At 37.8% G+C, this 20143-nt stretch overlaps 1 protein-coding gene across 1 annotated transcript; it reads right to left on the reverse strand.

Moving 5' to 3' along the window:
- Positions 1 to 15324: 15324 nt before the first annotated feature.
- Positions 15325 to 20143, reverse strand: LOC140229618 (monomeric sarcosine oxidase-like). The gene is made up of 5 exons (XM_072309866.1): positions 20027 to 20143; positions 19188 to 19329; positions 18076 to 18651; positions 16887 to 17030; positions 15325 to 15632 (listed from the first exon to the last, which is right to left on the reverse strand). Exons 1-5 carry the CDS (start codon positions 20141 to 20143, stop codon positions 15379 to 15381), a joined length of 1233 nt encoding a protein of 410 aa, XP_072165967.1. The 3' UTR covers positions 15325 to 15378.

Below are 20143 nucleotides of genomic sequence, written 5' to 3' on the forward strand. Positions count from 1 at the left end.
AAGGTTAATTTCCTTTTCGCAAAGACAATTCGTGTAATAATTCATTCGCTAATTCGCCAAATGAATATATGTGTACTTTTCCCAGTCCAAAGACTTATTGAATAAGTTATTGCCGGCAGGGAGGGAAATCGGAACAATAACTGATGCCCATTTTTAACTCGTGTTCTCTTTGTGAAATCTCTTCATCTGAGCACTTTTAGAAGTAGGGCCTATTTGAGAAAATGACAGAAAGCTTTGTCGCTACACAAAATGTGTTTGTTAAATAAGAATGTTTTTCGTGTAGTACGTGTACCTGACAGTTCAGAGGTCAATTAGTGTGCAAAGAATTTGCCTCAACAGCTTTGCGAAACTCGAATCAGTTGCCTGTATTGAAATGTGTAATCAGAATGAAAAGACTCGGACCTTCACGCCTTGTAACTGAGTACCACAGAACCACACACAACGAAACACACACACAAGAAAGGTGAGCTTCCTGCAATCTCAAGGAATGGATAATCAAGCAGCCATCATCCTTTCTTCGCCATTGATAGCAGGAAGTGACGTAATGGAGCGATGCTGTTGGAGAATCTGCATAAATGTCTGCTACAAGTACTATGTACAAAAAAAATTTCAGACCCCCTTTGTGTTCATGTTTTGCCAAAACAAAAGAATCACAGTCAGTGAGACGCTAACTTACTTTATGTCCTATAAACCAGGGCTCCACACTAACTTTTATTTTTGGTGGCCCAAAGGTAAACATCCGTCCTTTTTTGTCTTCATTTCTGAAATTTTGGTGGCCCGATGTGCGTTTTTGATGGCCCCGGGCCACCGGGCCACCGTTAGTGTCGAGCCCTGGATAAACTATGGTTACTATAAGTTGAACGTTGAAACTGCCTTTTGCCTCCAGGCTTTTATGATAACATGGACAAAGCTTTTATTGTTTGCCTGTATAAAAAAAGGCGGGAATACATACACCCTTCTCGCAATCATCCTGACCTGATAACAGAGTGATACATTTTTTTTTTTTGTTATCTTTCCCCCGACCAAGACCGATGCCATTAAAAAAAAACAAGATCAATGCCATTAAAATAATGACCAAACAAACAAATAAACAGATCCATGCATAATCATTATAACGAACAGAATATGCGTTTGTTTCATGTTTGTATAGGTTATCTCTTGATAATTGTTTTTATACCGTTTCCTAATAAGTACCTCTAGCGAAAACCCGACTTTTTTCTTTTTCTCAAGGAGGGAAGTTAACTTCAACGTAAAGATAGCTTACAGCTACATGCAAATGGGGCAATCATACATTCGCATTGTCAATTGTAAATTTGTCGGATGACGCTTATAAACGTTTGATGATTTTTGTCTCCTAAGGCATTTTGGTTATGATTACAGACGTATCTATTTACAAGACATAAGTGATGGTTTAAAGAATTGATCTTCAGTTTAGCAAGGATTAGTCTTATAAAGTCATGAATTCCCTTTACCCATCATGGTTAATGGAACTGCGACATCGTTGAGGTAACCACACCTTTCAATTTTCACAGTTCAAACCTAAATCGTAACATAATCAAAACACAAGCAAAATATCTCAAAATGCTCAGAGGATGGCATGAATCAAAACCTTTTTACGGAGATTGGATATATGGCAATCTTTATTGACCTATATTTAATACAAGTTTTCCACAGCTATAATTTCCGCCTATGATAGCATTCTGATGATTTCGATTGCGTTTTGAACTCGTACCGAGCTATGGAACTATCGAAACAGCTTTGACCTTTATACATGTTGTTCAATATGAACGAGTGTTTCGGACTCATAACCAACGTTCGTAATCGTAACCACACAGTTACAAATCAAACGAATATTGAATAACGACTATGTTTACATATAGGCTGCCTCACTGATTACATGGTTTGACTACTACTTCAAGCAGGCTGAAAATAAAAGAAGAATGAATACACTTTTAATAATGATACGATGCTTTACAGCGTATTCACAGTATAATCATGATAATGTTTGCTTGTGTTTCTGTGTGCATCAATACGGACGGAAAATAAAATGCAGATGGATGCTATTAAATGCTAACACCCAACGCATCCAAATGTTTTTGAAATACATTTCATTGTTTTACTATACTGTTTGAAACGTCGAATTTACGAGTCCTTTAAAGGGTTACTACTCATATTATCAGGCAAAAATAAAAGTATTAGGATTTCGATTTGCTCGCAAGACTAACGATGCTATGGCGATCGTTCGCAGCAGTGACAATCCGCTTCAATAGATCTATTCAATTATTCTGTTTTCATTGAAAGAGGAAGGAGAAGTCAACTTTAAACTTCATTAGTTTTCTCGCCTTTTAAACATGTTTTCATGTATCATGCGTGGTATCGCTATTCCTTCTCATGGTAGTGCGTGAGATGGAGCGTGAACGCCGTCGCTAAGCAGGACTGCTTTAGCGTTTCGTCCGAGAAAAGAAACAGGTTGTAAGCCTCTCTGATATACAATTCAATGGTACGCGGCAGTTTCTTTTTGAATGGACTCCTATATTGTACTAGCTACTTTCAGGAGATTAAGATGACCACGCGCTTAACGTTTCACATAATAAAAGAACCTTCTTCATCCCCATCCCGACAATAGAAAGCGTCGCCTAAGCAACCACATCCTGTGTACCACCGATGCTTTTCGTCCCGTCTCTTTCGCGTATATACTACTGGGAATGTCTACACCATAAAGTCTTTATAGATCCGAGCATGAATCATAAGAGGGCTTGCTCCAGTCGATTTGAGCGACATCATTAGTCGTCTTTAAGATGACAATAGCCTTTCAAACACAAAGTTCAAAATTGATGCGCCCCTCTAGCCTGAAATAACTATCATTCTCATATTCTATATAGACACTGAGGTGTCCACCGCGTACAAAAAAGAGGGAAATTTGGCTCTAGCATAAAAATGGGCCAATGGTGCAATTCTAAGCATACTAATTCTTAGTTGTAAACTTACTAGACATTTGATAGAATGCATGGTACTGAAAAAAAAGCACTTTGAATATGTTTAATGTAACAAACCGTTGTCAAGAATAACTCTATTTGATATCTAAAGTCAAGAATAACTCTATTCAATATCTAAAATGGCGCATGTCCATTTTGATACATAATATATATACTGAAAGTTAACGTAAAAGACGAAAATCGCAAAGTTATAATTAAAGATTACAGGTAACAGTGTATCGTATAAGACTCGATAACTTATTATGATAACATCCATAAGTTGGCTTTCATTGCAAACTATTCCGCTGCTATCAAAACGAAACTAATCTAAACATGTAAAAAAGTACAGCCTCAGTATTGCAGTTTCATCAAATCAATGTGCTACATGCTGATAAACTGTCCGCATTTTTTTTTTTCGAGGTGTTAAGCATGAAATAGTATAATTTGTTGAGATGAGGATTCAGCTATTAGCCTTTTTACAGATACAACGTACTTTGAAAAGAAAGAAATATTAAAGAGCATACAATTCTGACAGGAAATCAAATTTCATTTGGTGAAGATCGGTTCTGAAATGGTAGAGATATCCAGAAACAAAGTGAAACATAGCGATCCTTGTAAAAGGCGGGCACCTATATCTCAGCCATTTCAAATCGCACTTCTCTTTGGGTTTTGGATTCACGATGAGCCCTTCCTGTTATACTAAAAAAAAAATAATCACTGTCTGATTATGTCAATTACTATCGCAGTATTTCAAAGTGAAATGAATATCCCTACTAACTAGTTACTACCTGTAAAAGTGGAAATTTTCGTGGTGTTGAAATTTTCGCGAATTTCGCGCAACCAGAAACTAGCGTGAAAATAAAAGCACGTGAATATTTTTTGCTTGCTGTATGTTCCTGTGCGTGATGTCTTTATTCCGCGGAATTAAAAACACGCGAATCTCTTCTTACCCGGCCAAACGCGAAAAATTAGTCGCGCGAAAATATCCACTTTTACAGTACATGACACAAACATAATGATGTCTTGAAATTTGTTGTGAAGATGATAGATGAATGTTACAAAGAGATAGGAGGTAGAACATATCCTAACCGCATTCATGCAAGACTAATGATATTGTAGCAATAGTACCCTCCCCCCCAAAAAAAAAAACAACAACAACAACAACAACAACCCCGCAATAATCATAATAATAACAATAACGATAACAATGATGATAATTGCAAAAAAGTCTTCTCTATTTAGAGTAGCCTCTTCAATGCTATCAGTGCTCTAGCTATCAGAGGGCCCGCTTGACATTATTATCGTATATAGAGTTGCTATAGGACGGAATAGAACGTAATCGCTGCGGGGAGGGAATTGAACTCGGGTCCTTCGACTGGGAGTCGTGAAGCTTAAATATCCACCGTGCCACGGCGCCCTCGCCCCCCCCCCCCCCAAAAAAAGAGGAAAACCAAAAACACCCAAACAAACAAAAAGAAAAAAACAATGTTATTTGGCATAAAACAGTCATGATTATGACTGATTTTTATGGTTCATCCCTGCAATACTGAAGATTTGCGATTCTTAATATCATTAAAGTAACCGTGGCATAAATAATAATCATGCTTATTGTCGCTGGCATTCAATGCATGTAGTGTAGGCAAGAACTTCCACTTGCATGCTAATCTCTTGGTTCTCGGGAAATTTGCAAAATTATCATGCACGCAATTATTCCTCGTTTTACAGTAAAACCTTGTGTTCGCATGTTGCAACTTAAGCGGTAAAACAATACAAAACCAAAGGCAAGGTTAAACTTCGTCTTCTTTACACATCATTCTTAGGATGATCACTGACATGACAATTTTGTGTGTCCACCGCTTCAGAAAGATTAACTGTCTTATAATTTGATCGACATTGTGGGATTAACATCTGCAGGAAGAGAACCTGAAGCATATTCCAAAATTCGGTTCAAATATATTAGGCGCCAAATCTTCAAATTTCATTCTATGTTGACGAATTCATATACACGGACGAAAGGAGAATGGTTAGCAATGTATACAAATTTCCGTCAAACTTCCAATGGCCCATTTAAAATATTATGCAACATGTAGGTTAATTGTCAGATCATCAAGTGATCAGCAACAGTGTGAATACCGCTGTGCCAGCGTGTAGTCATCACAACAAGCAAGAATAGCTTTTTCGTATAATGTACAAGCACGTCAACAGTACGCGGCAGTTTCTTTTTGAATGGACTCCCGCTATCTACTTTCAGGAGATTAAGTTTGCTACGCTGAACGTTTCACGTTATAAAAGAACCTTCTTCATCCCCATCCGGACAATAGAAAGCGTCGCCTACATCATCATCCCCATCCCGACAATAGAAAGCGTCGCCTAAGCAACCACATCCTGTGTACCACCGATGCTGATGTTGTTCTTTTAGATTTGTGGAGCTCTCTGCCGGGTGTGCCGGGTGTGCCGGGTGGGCAATTTACTCCAAAAAATATATTCAATTTAAATATACACTTAAATTCAATTATAAAAACCTACACTATACTTCTAATTATTTACAAAATCTAATAATAATAACAATAATAATAATAATAATAATAATAATAATAATAATAACAATGATAATAATAATAATGATAATAATAATAATAATAATAATAATAATAATAATAATAATAATAATAATAATAATAATAACCATATATATATATATATATATATATATATATATATATATCAATATTTACAAACGAGATATTTACAGAGAAAGAAAAGAGAAAGAAAAGATATCGCCTGCCTATACTCCTGCACCGACATGCAGGGTTACGCCGTTCCCGTCGGCAAGCAGGTAGAGGACCCGCCCGCCGACGCCGGTGAAGTCTCGGCCTTTCCCGGGGGCAGGCGCCTCTAGTGTTAGCCTATATGATAGGCGGGGATATCATGGAAGAGGAGGGATGATAGAAGAATAGAGGAAAGGGTGAGGACAGAACAGAGAAAACAGACACCGATGCTTTTCGTCCCGTCTCTTTGTTGGGTATGTCGGAGCACTAGACCATAAAATCTTTGTAGATCCGAGCATGCATCGTAAGAGGGCTTGCTCCATTCAGTCGATTTGAGCGACATTATAAGTCGTCTTTAAGATGACAATAGCCTTTCAAACACAAAGTTCAAAATTGATGCGCCTCTCTAGCCTGAAATAACTATTCTATATAGACACTGAGGTGTCCAACAAGTTCAAGAAAGGGAAAATTTGGCTCTTGCATAGAAATGGGCACATGGTGCAATTCAAAGCATAAGATACTCATTCATAATTGTAAATTTACCCCAACGTTTGAAAGAATGCATGTAACTGAAAGAAAATATCTTTAATATGTTAAATGAAACAAACCATTGGAAATCGGAGTAATCTCTCCACCTGAAGCTTAACAATATATTGTTATATCAATAACAGTCATGTTTCTTTACAACTCGTCGTAGCTACCATCAACCTTCTTGGCGACCATTTCTTCGCACTCAGCCGGAAAAGGACAGCTGAAACAAGTTCTGCAGTCGAATTCCCGTTTGAAAGCTGGACAGAATCTCTCCTCCAGCTCTTAAGTATTACAGGACGACATAGATTTTAGCAATTATATTACAACCATCACGAAGGCCGACGACCAGTTGAAGTAAATGCCGCAACAGAATAAAAAGGCAAACCCGGTGTTAAGATACAAAGATTTGATTCAATGGTGTGTCAAAGAACACAAATATCAATGTATTCTACAGCAACAAAAATGACAGAAGTTAACGGAGTTTGACAAAGAACGACGACCAGCTGAAATAAGTATTAGAATGTTAGTCTAGTTCCCGTTTGGAAGTCGGACAAAATCTCACCACCTGATGCCAAACAATATTATATCACTAACAGTCAAGTTTCCTTACAACTCGTAGCTACCATCTTTTAATATCATCACAAGCCCCTTTTTACACTTTCACGGATTGCTTCACGGATGACCACGGATCGTCATCCGTGGTGTTCCGGCATGCAAAATATTGATTTTCCTTTCAATGCCGGTGTGAATACAGTCCCAACTGGTTGTCTACACGGACAAGTACGGAAGCTACAAGGACAAGTACGGTGCCTACACGGACAGACAAGGAATGAACGCGGACCACAGCGGAAACGATACGGAGCTAACACGGATATCAAGGAAGAGCACGGATGCAACTGGGTCCCTTCGCGGTGTTTACGCGGATATCCCCAAAAAGTTGACACATTACATTTGCTTTTTCTTTTGATACTTTATCATTCTTGGGCGACATGCTTCCAGAGCTGAGTAATATGTAACAAGCACACCAGAAAATCTACAGCAGATTACATACGCATCTGCTTGTCGACATCATAAAGGCATATCTCTTTGTTGCAAAATCTCATTTTGCGGGAACATAACAACATAAACAAAGCAAAACAAACTAAGACAAATCAACCCCCCCCCCCCAAAAAAAAAAAAAAAAAAAAAACAGCAAGAAGATGTGTGTGGGTCACTTGAGGATTCTCATGCGATATAAACGTACTAGAGGAGTCGATTGGCTGTACTGATGGGTGAAGATGTAAGCAAATTTCATTGACTTTCTGAGCTTGTATTGGCAAAATATACACGAATTTCTCATCCCGGATGGAGCCGATGCTAATACGGACGTTCAGATGTCTTCACGGAGGCAACACGGAGTAGCCGGTGCCTACAAGGAAGGAATACGGATGCAACACGGAGTAGACGGTGCCGACAAGGAAGAGTTTATTCAAATTTATGAAATTCTTCCGTCGAGATGTTTTCATTGCAACTGATTGACAAATTGCCCTACATCGACGTAAATAAGCACTGAATTGATCAGTGTTATAGTAGTAGCCATGATAAAAAAATCATGGGCGTACATACTCGAGCAGGATTCGAACCTACGACCTCCTGATCACCGGACAGGCGTCATCTCCACTAGACCACCGAGCTTTCGCCCGACAGCAAGTGTTGGTTCTAATCCTTATAGCATGCAGCGGGTACTGCTTTGTTATTCAAATTTATGAAATTCTTCCGTCGAGATGTTTTCATTGCAACTGATTGACAAATTGCCCTACATCGACGTAAATAAGCACTGAATTGATCAGTGTTTTAGTAGTAGCCATGATAAAAAATCATGGGCGTACATACTCGAGCAGGATTCGAACCTACGACCTCCTGATCACCGGACAGGCGTCATTGATCACACTGATCAATTCAGTGCTTATTTACGTCGATGTAGGGCAATTTGTCAATCAGTTGCAAAGGAAGAGTTTGTATTGATTTCCATCCGTGATGTCCGAGATGAAAAATTAAGCAAGCTCATTTTTTTTTTCCGCGGACATGCCGGATTATCAAGGATAATGTCGGATGACTTCACGAAGTCAACACGGTCATGCCGGAAATAGTACGGATGATCCCGGACTGACGATCCGTGGTCATCGGTGATGCAATCCGTGAAAGTGTAAAAGGGGCTTATAGCGACCAATTCTTCGCACTCGGCCGTGAAAAAAAATAGTTCCGTGTGTGTGTGTGTGTGTGTGGTTTATTTTGTATGTGTGTGTGTGTGTTCCCGAAGACATCATCTCCCGAAACATAATGGCAAGTGAAAACATTTGCATAATTTTCCTTTGGTGCTAGTTTCTGGTTGCGGAAAGTGGGCGAAAAAAAAAAATCCGCCTTTACAGTAAAGTTAAAAGGCGAACGCAGATGACATTCTATGGTATGTTGACAACATGAAATCAATTTTTTCTTTGTTTTGTTTCTTTTTCTAAGAATAACAAACAATAAGAACAGTTAACAGGGATCGACAAAAGCGGGATGGACAGCTGAAGCAAGTTCTTCAGTCGAATTCCCGTTCGAAAACTGGACGGAATCTCTCCTCCCGCTCTAAAATTTTACAGGACGACATAAATTTTAACAATTATATTGCAACCATGACGAAGGCCGACGACCAGTTGAAGTAAATGCCGCAACAAAGTAAAAAGGTAAACCTGGTATTGAAATACACAGATTTGATTCAATGATGTGTCAAAGAACACAGAAATCAATGTATTCTATGCAGCTACAAAAATGACAGAAGTCAACGGAATTTAACAAAGAAAGACAACCAGCTGACATAAGTATAAGAATGTTAGTCTAGTTCCCGTTTGGAAGTCGGACAAAATCTCTCCACCTGAAGCTTAGCAATTAATTCGATAACAGTCAAGTTTCCTCACAAGTCGTCGTAGCTACCATCAACCATCTTAGTGACCAATTCTTCGCACTTGGCCGTGAAAGAGAGTTTCGTATTTTACCGAAACCAAGACATCATCTCCTGAAACATAATGGCAAGTGAAAACATTCGCATAATTTTCTTTTTGCGCTAGTTTCTGGTTGCGCAAAGTGGGTGAAAAAAAAAATCCGCCTTTACAGTAAGGTTAAAAGGCGAATGCAGCTGACATTTTCGGTATGTTGACAACATGAAATCAATATCCGTTTTTTAGCATAACAAACAATGAGAACAGTCAGCAGGGATTGACAGCTGAAACAAGTTCTGCAGTCGAATTCCCGTTTGAACGCTGGACAGAATCTCTCCGCCCGCTCTAAAATTTTACAAGACGACATAAATGTTAACAATGATTACAACCACGCGAAGGCCGACGACCAGTTGAAGCAAATGCCGCAACAGAATAAATAGGTAAACACGTTGTTAAAATACAAATATTTGATTCAATGTTGTGTCAAATAACAAAAAAAAATCAATGTATTCTACAGCAAAAAATATGACAGAAGTTGTCGGAGTTTGACAACGAACGGCGACCATCAAATAAGTTTTGCAACGATGGTCAAGTTTTCGTTTGTAAACCGGACAAAATCTCTCCGCCGTGTTTCCTACGCGTAAAGACAAGATAATACAAATTCAATGTCTATCGACTGCGGTCAAGTCTCCTTTCACATCGCCGTAACTACCATTTGCACAAAAGACGGAAAGTCAGCCTGTTATTCACAATTATCTATAGCAGCGAGAGTACTTTTTTTTTTCTCGTGAAAACACAAAACTTCCCATTCATCATCGTACTCGGCATTGCGAATCATATCACCCAGTGGATTAGCTGTAGCCACGCGTTTTGGACGTTGCTCGACGATGGAACAGAGACGGAATTTCGGTGGTACAGTAATGGTAATTCGTCGGGACGATATGCGACGTTTTAGATCACACGGATAACGGGCTTTATGCTGTGACAAGTAAAGCTGAACAAAACATAAACTTGAACACGAACGGCATTGAAACGAAGCCATATAGTCAGAACGTCTCCCAACGGTTGAACAATGATTCGTCGGGAACGATATGCGACGTTTTTAACAAAAGAAACGCAAGGCACAATAGAAGCCGAACTTTGAAAATAGCTAGTAAGTCGGGACGAAGAGCGACGATTAGTGAAAGGGAATCCTTTCTCTATCGTCGCTTATCGTCGGGACGAATAAACAAAGGTATGAATAGAAAGTACGTGTATTCATATGCACGGTTGCTTATTCATATGCACGTGACGCCTGTTCATATGCAAATCATCAAACATGCACAATGCGACATCGTCGCGACGAAGATATCTCTCTATCAGGTTTTTCTGTGGTGCCTAAGGATGAAAAGTGGGTGGGAAATGTTTTTGTAACACCTATTATAATGTTACGGTATTGCATGCGACAGGATATAATATGACTTTGTGTTCACAAATTGATTCAAACAAACATGAATCTTCTCGTGTTTCATAAAAAACAGACATGATTATAATAATAATTTTCTTGGTTGCACTTTGCGTCTGATATAAAGTGAGCGAATTCCGATGAACCGCCCAAACGCCGAGTTTACAGCGATTGAAATCGTAGTCCTCTGAGTACGATATTGAAAACTAGAAATGTCGCTATGGCGACTGGTATGCCTCCGCCATAATGCATGATTCTCCTAATAGGTCTATAGTACATGTGGACAATGTGTGATTACATTTTCACAAAACTGGCAAAATATGACATGTTTGTCACGAATGTGTTGAATGTTCATCTTCCTTGACATAGGTTTAATCGGATGAATAGGAGAGCATGTATTTGGGGATCTAAGGACTTTAACTTGACTTTGACCCTTTCATAAGTTTATGCGTTGAGTAGTTTTCAAGGTGTGGAGAAAAAGTGCAATTTCTGTATTGAATAGTAAATTGTTCCCATTTTCATCTGGTGTTCGACCCTAAAATTTAAAAGAGAATCACTGTCTGGCAGGACATGCATAAATATGTACTAAGTTTCAAGATAACTTGAGCCACTTCCGAGATATGGAGGAACAAGTAAGTTCAGCACCTTCACTCGATCTTTGACCTTTTGATCTTTGACCTTTTTTTAAAAAAAAAAAACCTTCCCACAGAATCTCTATTAGGTTATACATGCATATACCAAGTTAAAAAAAAAATAATAATCCTGCTGGCATTGCATAAATATGAGGGAAAAGCATCAGTGTTATCTGATATATAGTTTTTGAACTACTAAGGATCAAAAGTGGGTGGGAAATGTTTTTGTAACACCTATTATAATGTTACGGTATTGCATGCGACAGGATATAATATGACTTTGTGTTCACAAATTGATTCAAACAAACATGAATCTTCTCGTGTTTCATAAGAAACAGACATGATTATAATAATAATTTTCTTGGTTGCACTTTGCGTCAGATAAAGTGAGCGAATTCCGATGAACCGCCCAAACGCCGAGTTTACAGCGATTGAAATCGTAGTCCTCTGAGTACGATATTGAAAACTAGAAATGTCGCTATGGCGACTGGTATGCCTCCGCCATAATGCATGATTCTCCTAATAGGTCTATAGTACATGTGGACAATGTGTGATTACATTTTCACAAAACTGGCAAAATATGACATGTTTGTCACGAATGTGTTGAATGTTCATCTTCCTTGACGTAGGTTTAATCGGATGAATAGGAGAGCATGTATTTGGGGATCTAAGGACTTTAACTTGACTTTGACCCTTTCATAAGTTTATGCGTTGAGTAGTTTTCAAGGTGTGGAGAAAAAGTGCAATTTCTGTATTGAATAGTAAATTGTTCCCATTTTCATCTGGTGTTCGACCCTAAAATTCAAAAGAGAATCACTGTCTGGCAGGACATGCATAAATATGTACTAAGTTTCAAGATAACTTGAGCCACTTCCGAGATATGGAGGAACAAGTAAGTTCAGCACCTTCACTCGATCTTTGACCTTTAAATCTTTGACCTTTCTGAAAAAAAAAAAACCTTTCCACATAATCTCTATTAGGTTATAGATGCATATACCAAGTTAAAAAAAAAATAATCCTGCTGGCATTGCATAAATATGAGGGAAAAGTAAAATTTTGAAATGTTGCCCTTTACCTTTGACTCCTGATCTTTGACCCCATGAACCCCATATTCCCTAGATAATCACTGCCAGTCAGTACATGCATACTATGTTCCATGAAGATACCTTGAACAATTATTTCCAAGATACGGAGAAAAAAAGTGAAATTTTAACATTTTTACTTAACTTTTTGACCTTTGACCTCATAACCCCAAACTTTCACCAGAGAATCTTAATTGGGTAATACACGTATACACTAAGTTTCAAGAAAATATCTTCAGGCATTGCATAGATATGGGGAAAATGTGAAATTTTAAGCATTTGACCTTGACCTTTTGACCTTTGACCTTGAGCATGTGCACCCAAAAGTTGGCAGGCACAACTTCGCCCCCTAATACACATACATGCCAAGTTTCATTAGGATACCTCAAAAGAGTTTTTAGTTTTTACGCTGTCCACAAAATTCATTACAGACAGACGGAAGGACGGACGGAAGGACAACCCGAAAACATAATGCCTCCGGCACCACTTCGTGGCGGAGGCATAAAAAAATGAGGTCATCCTTACAAAGACACCATGATGGGAGTCTGGTAAACTCTATTACGACCATGAGGAAGACACTTCTCAAAGCTGGAAATAACCAAAACAAAATCTTTACAAAGAAATTATGATGTTAATGTTTGCATGAAATTCAGTAACGAGTATGCCAGTAAACCAGACTGGTATAAAAGTATGGAGCCATAATTATGCTGAGCAATAGATTATGAAATTCTTCCTTAGGGATGGCACAGGTGTGATTGACAATAAGATACGGGCTTCCAACGTTTTATCATCATTATTATCATTTCTTTCTTCTTCTTCCTTTTTTTTTTTTGATAACGAGAAACATTTTAAATGGGAATCCAGTCCAAACACAAGTTAGTCTGATAAGAAAGAATAAAATATTATGAGTTCAACAGTATTACTTTGATCGAAATCGGATGAAAAATAAGGAAGTCATGACATTTTGATGTTTCGCTATTTTTGGGTACACAGTTTTTGAACAGTCAATATGAATATGCAAATGGCAAAGTGAGCACGTCATTTCCTCACAACTTACCATAATTATAGTGTGCACATAAAATTTTGAAATTTCTAGTTTTTCATTCAAACCCAATTATGCCCAAGGCTCAAAGTCTCATATATCTAACCGATCATTATTGTGAAGTTATTCATGCAGGAATAACGTCATGTTTCAGACTTCAATGAAAGAAACATCGAATTTTCATTTTTTTTTACACGATCAATGGAATATTTGTGAGGGTATGACATGGTTACCTCACTCATTTGTATATTCATACACACTGTACAAGAACTGTTTTGGAGAAATTATCAAAACTTCAGAATTCAAATTCCATAACTTCCGTATTTTTCATCCGATTTCAGTCAAATTTTTACCGTTGAACTCGTAAACCTTTACTCTTTTTTTTTTATCAGACTAACCTATAGCTGGACTGAATTTCCTCTTGAAGGGTAATACGAAAGAGCACATAGTTCTTACATGAATGCACAGTTTGAAGTAAAAATTGGTTTCGAAATGACTGAATTATCCAAAATAAAGCAATCATAATAAAACGTGGGAGCCACCTTTTACTGTAGGATCGTTTCGTTTTATTTTGTTTCTGGACATCTCAGTCATTTTAAAACATCAAATGAACTTTGAATTCCTCATAGAATTGCATGCTCTTTAACATTTCATAAGTGGCTTTCTACTACATGTATCTAGCAAAAAGGTATAAGGCTGAATCCTCACCTCAACTAATACTACACCATCCCTTCAACATGAATAGCCTCTCAAATAAGTTTTTGAAAAATTGTTTATGCTCTACTACACAACAGAACGTAACAGTATTAAGCATGACAAGATGGTGCTACACAACTGAGCGTAACAGTATAAAGCCGCCAGATAAAATTACTAAAAGTAACTGTAAAATGGAATAAAACGGTTCGATAATATCTGAGATAAAAATATAAGCACGGACATGAAGACATCGTTACTTCATGGTATTATTGGAACATCAGTCTTTGGAACGAAATTTAGGAGAAATTCTTGAAAAGGCTGTTTCTTCTTTAATCATGTTTTTTTTTTTTTTTTTTTTTGCTACAATTTATTGTGTGACATGTATCTTTTCTTAATATCCTATAACGACCAGAGGTAATTACTAAGAACCTTGCGACATAACATGTGGTTTAAGCACAGTATGTGAGCCAACGAACAGAACGTGAAAAAGTGATCTGGCAAGTCGTAATAAGAGAAATGATTTGCAGCAAATTAAAGTGCTAGCATCATAGCCGTTAGGGCTAAACGAAAATAAAACATGCTTGCATATTCGTATATATTACTTACTTATGATTGAAGTGATATCATCTCAATGCAATTTTCTTCAGCTTTTACGCCTGTTCAAGGTAACACCACTGGTCTATAGCATGGTCAACCGCAGTTTGACCACTTTTTCCGTCATCAACACAAATTGAGTTGGTACACGCATAATAATAATAATAACAATAATGATAATAATAATTGACAGTGAAAAGCGTGTAACACAGTGATCCTGTCCCTATGAACCATGAACTAATTATTCTGCGGTGTGTTTGTCAATAAACTCTCGAATTTTCCCAATTTTGTAAAGTGCGAATGAAGCAGAGCGACGTTTTTTGCGACACAAATTTTCCATGAGCAATTTATCATCCAAGATTACACCTAAATTTCTGCAATATTGTGCTGCATGGATAGTAGTACTATCGAAATCATGAGACTGAATGTATTCTACTGCCCGAAGAAATATTGAGAAATTCTGTTTTGGCACTGTCCAACTTCAGCTCATTAAGTACCGACCATTCCTTTATCGCTTTAATACAGGATTCAATCTGTGGGATTACATTCTTAATTTCAGATTTCTTTACTAAATACAACGTACAATGACAGTGTATATCAAAATACAAAATTAAACATTTTTTTCACTTCTGTTTACTTCGGTGGGAAATGCGCCTAATATTTTGAAGAAGCTGTCCACGCTGGTTTAAAGCGTAGCTTAAATAGGTCTGCATTCAAATCGTGGTCAAAGGATCCCTTGCTAATCATCAGCGCCCCCATGCGGCCGATCTCGTCACTAGACTTTGCGCCCCAGCCGTTCATGCAAGCCAACACTCCAACTCGAGGTGAAGCCATATCGCAGTATAGGTGTTCGTTTGGAGTCAGGGTAACGAGACACGAGTTGGTTTCCATGGAGACAGGTTTGAGGTCTGTATTAGTCATTATATTTCACGAAAAAGGAATTGGAAAATGGATAAGTCTCTTGTTTCTTACTCAAATGTGGCTATCAATACTGTTAAGCGTGGTTGGTGACAGCGTGTCAATAGTTGCAATAACTATTTGTTTTAAACTGTTCGTAAACTAAAATACTTAATACAAGAAGGATATCCTGAGAATGTGTAATGAATTCACAAGGAACAAGCATTTATCTTCACATGGGATAATCCTTCAGTACTGCGATGGTTCGTTTCTTTATGGGCATACAGTCATCTGCCAGACAACTGGATGTATGAAACGCTAATGAATGACTCCGGTAAATTCTTGGTAAAAAGTTACTACTTTTTGGCAATATACACTAAAACGTTTTCAAGGAGTTTGATCACGAATGTTCGACATATGCCTTCTTTAAGGCTATTTTACACTCAATTGACGGTCGTTTAAACTGTGGTTAAAAAATGATTTTTGTTAGATATTATCTTGATATTAATAATTTCATGTCGTTGCTAAAATTACTATCTCTGTTTTCCCTAAGGGTCTTGCTACTTTTACACACATGGGTAGAGGGATGAAAAAGAATAGGAAATCAGGCTCAAGAGAGACACGCGCAGAGCACGAATCAAAACCCGACTTTTTGTTCAATTGCCTAGAGTCTTAACCACTAAATGACAGATACACTCAAAGCCATCAATTCAATTCAATTCAATTCAATTCAATTTAAAATGATTTTTCCATATACAACAATACAAAGTAATATACATAACGCTTACATGAGTACATTTTTAAAGGAACTTTGAATCACGTAAGTTTCAACAAAACATGAAAACAATTATTATAATGATATCACCTCTGGTTTATATAAATGAACAAGTAAGAAATACAATCTTAATTTATAACTGTACCTGGGAAAAGAGGAATTCACAAGAAAAGCATAGCTTGTAAAAATTGTGAATTACTCTAGAATCATTTCAAAGGAAGAAAAGAAAGGTTTGATCCCAAAACGGATGAAGTGTCATTTTTAAACATTTCAATGTAAGTCCATCATCAAATAGAGCGGAACAAAACCTTTCCAAAAATCTTCCCTTGTTCCACAACACGGAATATCCTAGAAGTTGTCTTTAAAAAATACTGAACATTGTTCTCAATATTTACTTTGTTTTACAAAAGGTTTCATTGCTAAAATCTAAATTTGAATGGAGTATATCCAAACTCTTCAATATTTAAGAAATAACTATATAAAACCATACCCGGAAAAAGACCACGAAAGACCTCCAACATCTCTGTGGTATCCCGGCCTCTCCCGTGGCTCTTGTACCACGATGCGGCTTCTACCACCGTGTGTACCTCATCTGCAGGATCTGCCCTGAATCCTAATTTCAGATAGAACCTTCCTGCAAATCAGAAAAAAATAATGAAATCATAGTTTCGACAGTAAATGGTTAAACAGTACGCGTGCATTGAATAATAAGACAACACAACAACGAAACTAACATTGGTAATAATGAGTATTAGCTTCCTTTCTTCTATATCTAATATGTACTGTTAGCAAGTCACTGTTTCACAATAAATTATTCAATACATTTTAGTTTACTTTCCGATCTTGCAATCGGTATTTGCGAAAAAGTACATCTGTTGCTTAATATCTATAATTTCTGTTGTCTTTAAAACAGTGACAATTTTAGAAGAAGTAAATGAATCTTAAGTTCTTTAAAAAAAGAATTACTGCTGTGCCTACTACATGTACTTGCAAATAACATCTGTGAGTTTGTGAGGATAAGCAAATAAAAAAAAAATCAAGATCCAACAAGCTAACATCATGTTTGAATGTAACTGATTGTGCATGATAAAGTATTTTTCACTTGTGCAACTATCGCCTGATGATCATTTAAATGAACTGTTTTCAGCCACAGAGGAAAATTATGTTTGTTTGTTTGTTTGTTTTTGACATCCAGTTAACAAAACTTTTTGAATCATGGACGATATTCAATGAAGTTGAATTTGTAATATACGTAACGATATCAATGTCTGCAGCATGACTGTAGAACATACGCAAGTGTTTGCGGCTTTTTTTTTTCTTTTTGCAAAAACAGCTATCAACAGATCGATCGTCTGTTTGTAATCACTAGTAACTGCGTGTCGTGACTTTCAATTCTGTCGAGGGAAGTTTAATACATCCCGGAAAAAGAAGGTGTGCCTTTCTAGTAACATAACACCCAGATGACTATACTTTTAATTACAGAATATCAAGAAAAAATTCTTTTGTCTTATACTCTCAGCACATGGACTTCTGTGAGAGAACACAACAAAAATTCTTCCCATGGATGAGCTGTAGCTGTTGTATTCATCTACTGAAGTGATAACGTTTGTCAAATCAAAAACAAACGGCCATAACTTAATGAATATTTGCTCATGTCAACCGTACTTCATATGACCTACCGTCAGGATACTGAATTGGCGGCAAGGCGTAGTTGTCATGGTAACCTAAAGAAGGCATCCCACGGAGTTTGTCAATGTCGTCTTTGCTAAGTTCAGCCAGGAGGACAATTCCCCTCAAACTTTTGAAATCCAGCTTCTTATCTCTTGGGAGAAGATTGTAGTAATTCGTGGAAGCACCGCAGCAAAGGAGAACCCGCCTTGCCAGAACTGTGTGGCCAACTTTCGTGGTGACCTTGACAAACTCGCCTTCTCCTCCTCTTCTACTACCACCGCCACGGTTCACCTCTTCGACGTTCACAGCGACTTCGCGGATGATGTCGCACCCTCTTCGCTCTGCGAGTCGTTGTTGTGCTCGCACGAGAGTTCTCGGGCTGATGTGGCCGGCGTGGCGAGGCGTCCATACAGTCTCAGTATTGTCCTCGACGTGAATATGAGGAAAAGTAGCGTGAAATTCTGTGGCGTTCAGGATCTTGTGCTGAATTCCCAGTCTTTCAGCCGTTCGTCTGTACGCAAGATTTGAAGGCGACCCTTTCCCATCGATGAAGGCACATCCAACCTCCTCATAGAATTTGAGTCCTTGAGAAAAAAAATAAACAAGTGAAAGGAATGTTAGAAAAGCAATTAATACATAAACGAGATTCGTGGTGCACAAATGATTGTAAGAATCGTCAGGAGCACACTGGAATGAAAAATAAGAGTAACAAAGTAGTAGACAATGTAAAAGGGTACGCCGTTACTTAGATTTTTTTTTTTTTTTTTTTTTTTTAGGTCACGGCAAAACAAAACGAATCCAATTTCATGTTTGCTGGATTTGAAAGTTAATAAAATAACACTGTCCTCAACGGCGTGAAGAATAACAAAGATTAATTGCTTTTCACAGATGGCATGTCGGAGAAATGTCTTAACTACAACTTTGCCTCATGAAGCACTTTGCAATGAGTTAAACCTGTTAGTACGGACAGCAAAAGCTAGGCAGACGACTGATCAGGCGACAACATCTCGTGTAGACAAGTTGCCATGGTGAGCACTAGTATAGCGAAGTTTCATTCACAGTCACAACTACATGCTTTCTTTTCCCGTAAAAATAGAACCTAAGTATCCCGCACGATTACCGCTTTCTCTCTCGATGTCTTTGTACCGTTGGATGGATCGTCGAGCCAAGGTAGCCCAGACCGAGTCATGGTCCAACTCCCGCGTGATGCGGCCCTCGTCGTAGTGACAGCCGAAGATTTCTCGATCAGCCGAGTTCCATTCCTGCTATGGGAGTGACAAACGAATAAAGATCTTATTCCGATACATTTGTAGACTGTCCCTCGCCTTAACTGTATGTCATTGACATTTAAAATCCGAATCAAAACTTGATAATGATAATGAGTACAAACAAAATGAATCAAGTTTTATTATGATAGGACGTAAGATATTGATATTCAAAATAAAAGAAATATATAAAAAAATAAGTGGAGTTTTAGAATTTTGAAGTTTCACCTATCCTCATCAAACATTCCTGTCTGGATGTCAAGAAATGACAACAATACCCTATACTCGACAGACACTCAAAAATATACTGTATATGCATATCAAGAGTATAGAATCAAACACCGAAATACTGGTGTTATGACTAAAAGTTCGACATTAAGAGCAATGTCCTTCACAAGACAGTGGTTATTGGCTGCTGCCAACATAAATGCGAGTACATTATGCATTCATGTCAACTCATGCAACTATCATTTTGTACGCCACACTAAAAAATACAAAAAAAAAAATCCTGACCAAATTAGTATCACTAAAAAGTAAGTGCAACCATAAAATGAAGTGATTTGCTGGAGAAATCTTGTTCCCTTTGGTATAATTTCGTTAAAAATGTAATTCTATGTGCAGGTCATTTTTTAAAGACTTTTGAGACAATGCCATAATCATAACTTTGGAATGCCAGTGCGACTATCACACTCACCTCACCCTCGGGCTCCCGCGGGCCAATCAGGCAAACTTTGATGTCCGCTTGGTGCGATAGCCACTTGGCAGCAGCCGAGCCCACCATACCAGCCCCTACCACACAAACGTCGTACAT

This window comes from Diadema setosum, chromosome 6, assembly GCF_964275005.1.
Source record: "Diadema setosum chromosome 6, eeDiaSeto1, whole genome shotgun sequence".
NCBI lineage: Eukaryota > Metazoa > Echinodermata > Echinoidea > Diadematoida > Diadematidae > Diadema > Diadema setosum.